At 39.4% G+C, this 9,503-nt stretch overlaps 1 protein-coding gene across 1 annotated transcript in view; it reads right to left on the reverse strand.

Moving 5' to 3' along the window:
- Positions 1-5,543, reverse strand: part of LOC146458703 (prolyl endopeptidase-like) — a 28,053-nt gene extending 22,510 nt beyond the window's left edge. Inside the window, exons 1-3 of the mRNA XM_085090410.1 lie at positions 5,302-5,543; positions 2,758-2,853; positions 1,367-1,535 (exon numbers count right to left, since the gene is read on the reverse strand). Of these exons, the coding sequence (XP_084946536.1) occupies positions 1,367-1,535; positions 2,758-2,853; positions 5,302-5,516 (480 nt within the window). The 5' untranslated portion in view covers positions 5,517-5,543. The remainder of the gene's footprint in view (positions 1-1,366; positions 1,536-2,757; positions 2,854-5,301) is intronic.
- Between the last annotated feature and the right edge of the window lie 3,960 nt (positions 5,544-9,503).

Here is a 9,503-nt window from a genome sequence, read left to right on the forward strand (position 1 = left end):
TTCACAAAAAATAACGCTCTTAAAACATTCATACACTCAACAACTAATAACTGCAAGTTAAAAAATGTCACGCTTTAAATTAAGTCTTCCCTTTTTTAAACCAGTGTAGTGTCAAACAAACAACACACAACTGTTTAATAATATTTAGCTTTATCAAGTGAGTAGATAATTAAAAGTAATTTGGCCATTATAACGTGATTGAGACTTAGCCTGGGCTTCATCAGAGTGATTTGCTCCAACGAAGGGTTCTTGCTCAAAACATCAACTCTTGAATGAACTCAGTTAACACCAAATATTAATTTTGTTTCCATTTCCCCAATGACACTGTTTCTTTTGAATAGAGACTACAATAACCCCCTTGTCTATTTGGTACAGATTAACATGTCTGACTGTTTCAAGCATACAATATTAATTTTACTGTACGCTTGAAACAGTCAAACATGTTTTTCTGTACCAAATAGACAAGGGAGTTACTGTAGTTTCTAAGGAAACTGTGCTTTGTTGGTGGGCGAATAGAAAAAAAAATGTTAACTGAGTTATGCATGAGCTGATGTTTTGAGCAAGAGCTCTGCTAATTCTCAAATCTCTTTATAGTGGCCAAATTACTTTCTACTCAGTTGATATTAGAGCGGTTTTCAATTGAGTGTTTGCTTTGGTTTTGCTTTACTAGACTCTATGATTGATTTACAAAGTTCGCGCCATTTTCTCAACCAATGGAAAGCCAAACCAAAACCAATTGTGTCCGGTTGCACGTGTTTTCCTGCGCTTGACGCAGGTCACATGTATTTGCTTCGAGTTCTAATTGGTTGATTGTGCTGTTTACATCTGTTGTGATTGCCCCGAGAAATTACTAATTGGTTTTTTTGGTTTTACAATACTCAATTGAAAACCGCCTTAAGGCCCCGTTCAGACTAGGTGCCGTGCCAGGGCACTGTGCCCAGACACTAAAAAGGAGGTTGTTCAGACTCCTTGGTGCCCAAGGAGCAATCGTGTTCTCCTTCATCAATTAAGAGCCCACCATTATGTTTACTGTATCGTAGGGAAGCATGAGAAAAAAACGTGGGAACTGACAAAATCCTGTTCAGACCAGTGACCATGCCCACGAACGGTGCCCGAGTACTACCTTTGGAGGCAGTGGCCGTGCCTGGTCACGGTGCCCAGATTTTTGCTCGGGCACCGACAAAAAGCTTTGTTCAGACTAGTGCCCGTGCCCGGGAACCAGGAACTGGCACCTAGTCTGAACGGGGCCTAAGTTAAATATCCATTTTGCTAAACCATGTTATTTTTGGCCAGCAAAGTTATAATATTTACATGTACTAGCAAGCAGACAAAATCTGAGTCCACTAATTTAGTATGACCTGAATACCTTAATAGTAACCCAATCAGAGCCTTTATGTGACAAGGAGTAAGCAAAGAGCTCTCCATCTTCCGTGAATGATCTTCCAACCAGTGCTATGGTACCATCTTCTGACAACTTGTTAGGATCGAGAAATACCTCAGCCTCACTGGCCAGCGAGTCTTGGACATACATTACACTAAAACGGACAACAGCAAAAAAATAAAATTGTTGAAAACCTGTATATCACTGTTTAAAAATTCAAGCATTGCAGAAATTTTCAACAGTTTTTTCATTATCACTAAACTCCCTGAACATTCTTGTAAGACCAGTAGTCACTGAACTATGACCCGTCAGAACATTCTGAATTTTTGGATTATGTGATTGTTTTATATTTGCAAATTACCGGGAAGTTGCTTGTGTAACTTTCTAGAATTCTTGATTATGGAGGGAAAGAACCCAGGATTGACTTTATCATTGGAAGAGAGGATGTAAATTTCCAGAAGCCAAGTGTTTTAACAAAGAACCAGGAAACAAAGAACCTGCTCTACAACAAAAGTTGCAACATTGATGTCCTGTCGCGGTATAGAGCAGAATATTGTTTACTGGACTATGATAATAAGGAAAGGGGCAGAGCAAGCTACAATGTAGGTTGGTTGAGTCAACAATTGCTAGTGTTCTGTAAAGAAAATATTAAGTAAAAAAAAAAAAAACGTTTCAAGTGTGCCTCAATGAAGATTTAAAGCTACAATCTTGGACAAAACTGTTAACAAAGTTTTTGTCACCACTAGAGTGATGCACCAACAACTCAGCAACACTGGGTAAGGAGAAAGGAGAAGTGAAGGTTTGCTTTTCTCCTGGCAACAATGTTTTCTTAAGGGAGATTGAAATCTATGTGCACAATTTACAACTCAACTATTTATGTCCAAGATGTTTGCCATCATTCCCTGGGAGACATTAACAAGATGGCATCCACACATGGGCACTCAAGAGGACAGAACCTCCTTTTACAAATCTTAAGCAAAAACGCTGCAAAAAGGCATCACTTGACAACTGGCTTCACAAGCATGGGTTTAAGGCATCCTAGTCATCTCCATGGTTAGAATGTATGATAATTGAAGAAAAGTAATGGTGTGCTGAATGGCAGCTAGCCATGCTGGTGTAAGGTAAAACAATGGTGTTGAATAGGTGGTCAATATCCTTCTGTCTCTAAGACATCTAAACAACATGAGCACAACCCAGTAACTGACTATGAGGCAAACTTGCAATCTCGTTGTCTACCCAACGGTGTTGTTTTAAATAGACTTGCCTGGAAGCATGTCCAAGGAAAATTGCTGAGCTTGCAAGCCAACTAGCCCTCTGGAGACTTGCTAAAATGGATATTAACTCTATGTGTATAACAGTTTCTAATGTACATGTACCTTTGGTTTTGTAGTCCAGAGTTATGGAAGTAAAAGTACTTTGATCCCCTTTTGAATGGACAGCCATACTTTGGATAGTCCCACAGCTCTGTTAACCTGAAGTAAGTAAAATTTTGGGACTCAAAACATGCACAAGACTGTCTCAACAAAAAGAAACTTGGAGATACCTCCAGGAGAATTTTACATATTGGTCCAGCTTCCAAAATCACCTTGAGCTTCCTTAATTCTCCTCTGACAGGATGGATAGCAAAATTATTCAGCTTGCAAAATGAAACAAACAATCATGGATGGCTGAAAGACAATACCTTAGTTTGAGGTTAATTTATGGCTAACTGCTTGGTCTTATCATCCTTTGCTACAAAGTGCCGCATCATCAGTATTTAAGATATCAGCCTGTGATCCAAAAAGTCATTAGGTAGTGCCAAATGAATAAGGGATACTTTTGACAAAAAATGTACACTGTCATAGAGTTTAAAGAAAATCCTGTAGAAACATGCAAATACATGTACACTGGCTAAATGTACAGATGTATGCAACACTAATTATGCAATTTCTCACAACTTTTACATGTAGATGCGAATATTTTAATTTCATTTTTTTTTTTTAATTTTTATGATGAAAATACATTTAAATGGTTCAACAATCCACTGGTTCATACACATGGATCAACAAATTCATCAGGTTCATTTTTTAAAAAAATCTTAATATTTGACTGGGAAATAATTTTATATTTTTCCCTTGATAATCGTTTGTTGGAAAATCCCAAAAATCAGGACCTTTCTATGAAGAGTGTAACTTGAAGGTCTAATACAAAGATGCCGGTGAAAACTTAAAAGATTTTTTTTCTCACGAAATAAAAAAAAATTCAACATACCTCTACCTTCACAGGGCAAACTGACCATGATCCAAATTTTTGAGTTTACACACTTCACAAGTACAGAAAAATATAATTTACTGGAAAAGAGGTTTCTGAGCATGTTCTTGTAGATATTTACTATAACACAGATCTTTCAGTGATGTGGGAGGCATAAAGAATTCTCACAATTCAGTTACGGCTCTTTCAAGACTAATACAACTCCGAGAGAAAAATTTGTCTGAGTTTTGTCAAATTTGGAAAGCCTAGGTGCTCATGACATTTTATATTTAACACATTGTAAATATATCACCACAACAAGCGGATTTTTTCGAGCTTGTGATGGTAAATCATAAAGCAAAATATACCATTTCAAACAGTCATTACTACAGTATTACTGGACCTTAGAAGCCCAGCAGGATCGTTTTTGCAGTAACACAAGGTAACAATTCAATTTCCTTGTGCTGGCTTACACAGTAAGCTTATCAAATCATCCTATACTGATTTCCTTCCTTTTTGCAGTAAAATTTGTCACTTCTTGAGATCCACACCTTAAGAAGGTTTCTTCCACCTGAGTTCGAACTGACAACTTGCCCTATATGTCTGAATTGAGGGCTTTACTTTAGGTTTTTTGGTTATTCCAATAAATAATTTGAGGATAAAACCTTTTCCTTACAAAACAGACCAGGCTTAATTTTCACATAGTTGGAAACATGGAGTTTATGAGATTGTTCCTTTCCTCTCTAATGCTCTCACTGCCGAACCCATTGTCAAATTCCTGTACATTACCTGGTGAAAAACACATGCAACTCATGCCTAGTCTAAATACGTGCGAGAAGCATGTAATTCCAGCTTGTATGACAGTTATGGACGTTTTTGAGAAACATTTTAAAATGAAAACTAGCAATGTTAGGAACGAACAATGTTTCACCATCCTCATGACAGCATTGTCAAGTTTAATGTCAGTTATCAAATGCAGTGAAGTATTTATGAATATGTGGTGAAGTATTTATGAATATAGTAAGTGTGAAAAAAATATGTGAAAAAATACAGTTAATTAAATTCATAATACTTCACTCCAATTTTTTCACATTTTTTCACACTTATTTTCATAAATCCTTCCCCAGGGTCTTTGTGATACTCAAAATGGCAGACAAATGGTGGCAAAGACCTAAGGACACACTGCAAAATACACCATGAAACATGGAGTATTCTGTCATGGACACACACTTGATTTTCATCTTTGCTACTCTATTCCTGGGATCATATATGGGTGCCAGATGGATATAACATTTTATCCTGGATATATTGTACTGAACATTAAAATCAAGTGTGTTTCATGAGAAAATGATTTGTGGAGTATTTTGCAGAACTAAGCACAGACGTCTTTGAGCCACGAACGGCAACTGGAAATTGAATTTTTCCCTTTTTGGAGCGTTTTCACGCCATCACGTTTGTAACGTCAAGCCACAGTCGCCAACAAGAGCTTTTCCTTTCCGTGGTAAGGAGCAAAACCACGCCAAAAAAGGAAATATTCCACTTCCGGTAGCCGTCCGTGGCTCACGAACGTCTTTGACGTTCGAAGATTGTACGCTCGAAAGTTTGTTTTGTCCACATGCCTCTGAAAAAATTACTGAATGCTAGATTTAAAGACTAAAAGCTTACATTACTAAAAGCTTCTATAGAAGTACCTTGTCTTAAACTTTTCTCGAATTTCGCAGTCAGCTAAGTAAGGCATTGTAATGAGATTTTGCTGTTCTACAAAAGCCTTCGTCTCTTCTGACTCTGGATCTTCCAACCAAGCGTAAGGATCAGGAACCTTGGTGCCATGGTAGTCATTTATAATACTCTCATCCCTCCACGCTTTTGGATATATAAAACGACCACCAGCCCCGCCAGTCGCCATTTTGTCAGATCAGGTTCTTTGACCAGTGGTTACTTCCCAAATCCCCATACATGAAGGACCTACCCAGCGGGCGTAAATAGTCACGTGTCATCAAAATTGGTGCTGACCAAAAGAAACGCAGCCTCTGGGAACGAGATTATCGATTACGTCATCCATCAGATAAAAATAGAAGTGGGGAAACGTGCCGTCGATGAAGGCGCCCCCGCGCATTGCTCTGATGACCTGAGCGATAAAGACATAAGAAAACTGGGGTAATATATTATGAATTTATCAGAATTTCAGAAAACACAATGCAATTGAAACAATCTACTCATTTTCTTTTATACAACATCTCCATTCGTGCTAGAAGAACACTAACGTTGCACCATTGCCTCATTCTGAATCCATGTAACTTATCTGTCTAGTCAGGCTGACCTTCCAATGAACAAATGCCTTATCATGGAAAAAAAAATTTATGAGACATAACTGAAAATAACATTCATATCAGCCACTTCTTATTTGGCGATTTCATTAATATAAATTACTGACTGAATAAGCTTAGAATACTGGTGATCTGATCCGATGATAGAAAAATCTTATGATTCTGAGGGAAATACCCGCGTGATTAACGGGCACGTGTCACTCACAAGAACTCTACAGAGCTTAGTTTTCTGCTGCAGTTGCTAAAACCTGTCCAATAGGCATAAATTATTTTTGCACTTCATATGCACTTTAACTGAGATAAAATAAGCTGAAGAGAAATTTCAAGTTGTGCACAATCGAAAGGCTCACCAGCGGATCCAAGACATACCACATTGCTGGTAAGTTGTGTATATTTCGCTAATTTCAGTTTAGTGGTCAAGCTTATAAATATGTCCTTGCATGACAGACGAATATCACCTGATACTTAGTTGACGAGGCTGTAGGCTGAGTTGGCGAAAATCAGGCGATATTCCGCAAGATTAAGCTGGATAAAATTTGCGTTATTATTCAGCACATTGACAACAGCACAGCAGTTTCATTGCTTTGTTTCATTTCATTCCATTCCCCTCCCCGGCACATGAAATTACGCATATTGCAGGATATCTGTTGACTACGGACGACGAATGTTCAGTGTAGCATGACCCTTTTTAGGCAATTTTACAATGTGCTGAATCTGAATAGACCCGATTCACCGTGTACTCGGGAAATGCGAATGGTTGTACATAGCATAGTAACTATGTACAGAGAGAGGACATGCAAACCGTGCTCTTGCGTTGTCGGTACAAGTTTTGCACGGTCCCGATGCAGTAGCTACCAAAAGCCAAAAGCAAACAGGAAACAACACCAACAATGGCTCCCAACATATGATCTAGACAGCGACGGCTGCAATGAATAGAATTTCAAGGTCCGCGAGCACCTGTTGGAGCACGTACTATCACTGTTTAACTAGAGAGTTTCCACTTTTAACAAAAGCTACATATTTCGAATTTCGCAAATCAGCAAAACTATTCATACTTACAGCGGTTACCAATAACACGCGACCTACTGTCTTCAAAAGAGTCGGATAAAGTTGCGTTTTGGTGGACGTCAATCAAAGGGAAGCCGTTGAAATTATTTTGAATTTTGACAAGATTCCAGGGTAACCTGCTAAGAAACTAAGAATTTTATCTCGTTAAGAGAAGGTAAACTTTATTTAAATAATTGTTTTCCGAGCCAGATCAAGGGAAAATAAAAAGTATTTTTGACTTAATTTTCACTGCGCGTGATAATTTGCTCACTTCCACGCGTCGCTGATTTTGCAAAATTATTACGGGTACCGTAGCGATTTAAAATGCCTCAGTACAAAAATACTTCATCTCAACAATGCCCATTCTTTAAGATAACCTGGCTTGGAAATCAACTTTCATAAAGTTTACCATCTGTCAGCGGATAAAACAGCCAATTTCTTAGTTCTGTTCCCTTGAAATGTTGTAAGAATTCAAATTAATTTCAACGGCTTTTCTATGATTGACGTCCACCAAAACGCAACTTCATCGGGAGTCTTTTGAAGGCGATAGGTCGCGTGTTATTGGTAACCGCTGTAAAACCTGATGACTCAGCTGAATAAAGCTAACATCGAAAAGTAAATAACATCTACCTGACTGTACTTTCAAAACTTGAACGTATTGAATCTACCGAAAAGGTATCAAAACGGATAGACTCCGCGCGGTTTTAAAAGGAAACTAAGTACTATATTACAAGGAATTTAATTGTGGAAATTGTGCAGGAATTCAAGACTCCGAACGTAAAGCGCTTGCAGTCAAGAGAATTGTTTAGCCGAATTATAAAGCATGAAAACAAAGCGATTAATTGACTGGATCCGCCTTTACGGCTGAATGCGGCTTTTAAATCAACAAATATCAGCAGTGAAGTGGCGTATTCATTGAATGGTGAATCCGATGGTTGAGAACATCATGCTGAAGAGTGTGGGCGCTAATACACAGTCCCCACTCCACTGATCACTGGGAAGGGTACGAAAGTTCCTCCATTGCCCTGCACACAAGCCATCATGTCGTCATGAAACTGACGTACTAATGGTGATCAACTCAGGTCCGGACAACCGAACTTGGCTATAATCTTCCAGAGACCCTCTCTGATAATGATGTCAAGGGTCAGTGATAAAGAGCCCCCTATTTTGTTTCTGGCATCTCTCCTGGAGTTGACTAGCCGCGAAGATCATGTCCACCTTTCCTCTTTCGGCGCGGAAGCCGCTCTGACACCCTGGGAGGTGACCCCGTTCAAGGTGCTGAGTGAAGCGATTGAGGAGTACTCGAGCAAGGATCTTGCCGGCTATCGACAGGAGTGATGTACCCCGGTACGGTGGTTGTCACAAGTTTGGTGGTTGCCCTTTCTTTTGTAGTAGAGGTGCACGTTCACGATGGAGGCGCCCTTGAAGACGTGGGTATGACACCTTGCTCCCACATGGACTGGAAGATTTCCACCAGTTTCTGAGTGAGGGCAGGTCCCCTAACGTGTATTCCTCAGCAGCTTTTGCATCGGCAACAGACGGCTTTCCACTAGACAGATGATGGATGGGCTTTCGGATCGGTCTCCTTAAGGCTACCAGGTAGGTGGTGTGTCGAGTGACTGGGGACCTGTGGAAGGCATTGAACGGCCTCCGTCTTCGTTGATGGAGGAAGGACAGTTCAAAACAACATCTTGGAGGGCTAGGAGTAATAGTGGGTTGTCACGCAATTTACTTCTTTTGCCATATTTACGAAACTGGAGTAAAAAGACACCCTCTATATGTATTTATGCATTTTGTTTCCGCCAGATCTGCTACCGTATTTTTTATTTTGATATCAGCTAAGTCCAGAAATCCTAAATATTTGCGGCGAATTGCGCTCAGCCACTTCTCCGAAAAATTTGTCGAGAGATGCCACAATATGCCCGGAGTATGTCGGACAAAGGAACTACAGTTCAAGGTAATTTAGGAGTTTTAAATTTCCTCCCAATCCAAATTTGGAATTCCTCCAATTTGCCGGTGAGCGCATGTGTCGCATTTCTTTTTTGGGAAGTATAAAGTTGAAGGGAAGAGCGATAAATCTTATTCCATCATTGACCTTTCTAGGCCATAATCATTCAGGTTACCTTATTGTAATATAGTAAAGGCCTTTCACCATCGAAAGTCTGAAATGCGACCTTATTGCATTGATTGTAGCTCGTTGTAGAAAAGAAATAGCAAATCAGAGGATGTGCGAGTTTAATTTAGTGCTCGATCGATGAGAAATTTTTTCAGTGGCGAAATAAAAAAACTAGAAGAGCTGGGGGATGAATTCAAGTCACGAGGTAGGGAATTCTACACCTTAGGTCCTTGTTGCAGGATTGTTAACTTTTTAATGTTGGTTCTACAGTGATGTGGACGCTAATTTATGCCATTCCGTGTATAGTACGTGTGCGTTTGTCAGTTTATACCTAAGAGATTGTCAAAAGTAGAAGGTCAGTCCCTGAAAAAAACCGAGAGCTGGGTGGGGAGGGGGGCATTTG

The sequence above is a fragment of the Pavona decussata genome, unplaced genomic scaffold, assembly GCF_977016875.1.
Source record: "Pavona decussata unplaced genomic scaffold, jaPavDecu1.1 SCAFFOLD_232, whole genome shotgun sequence".
NCBI lineage: Eukaryota > Metazoa > Cnidaria > Anthozoa > Scleractinia > Agariciidae > Pavona > Pavona decussata.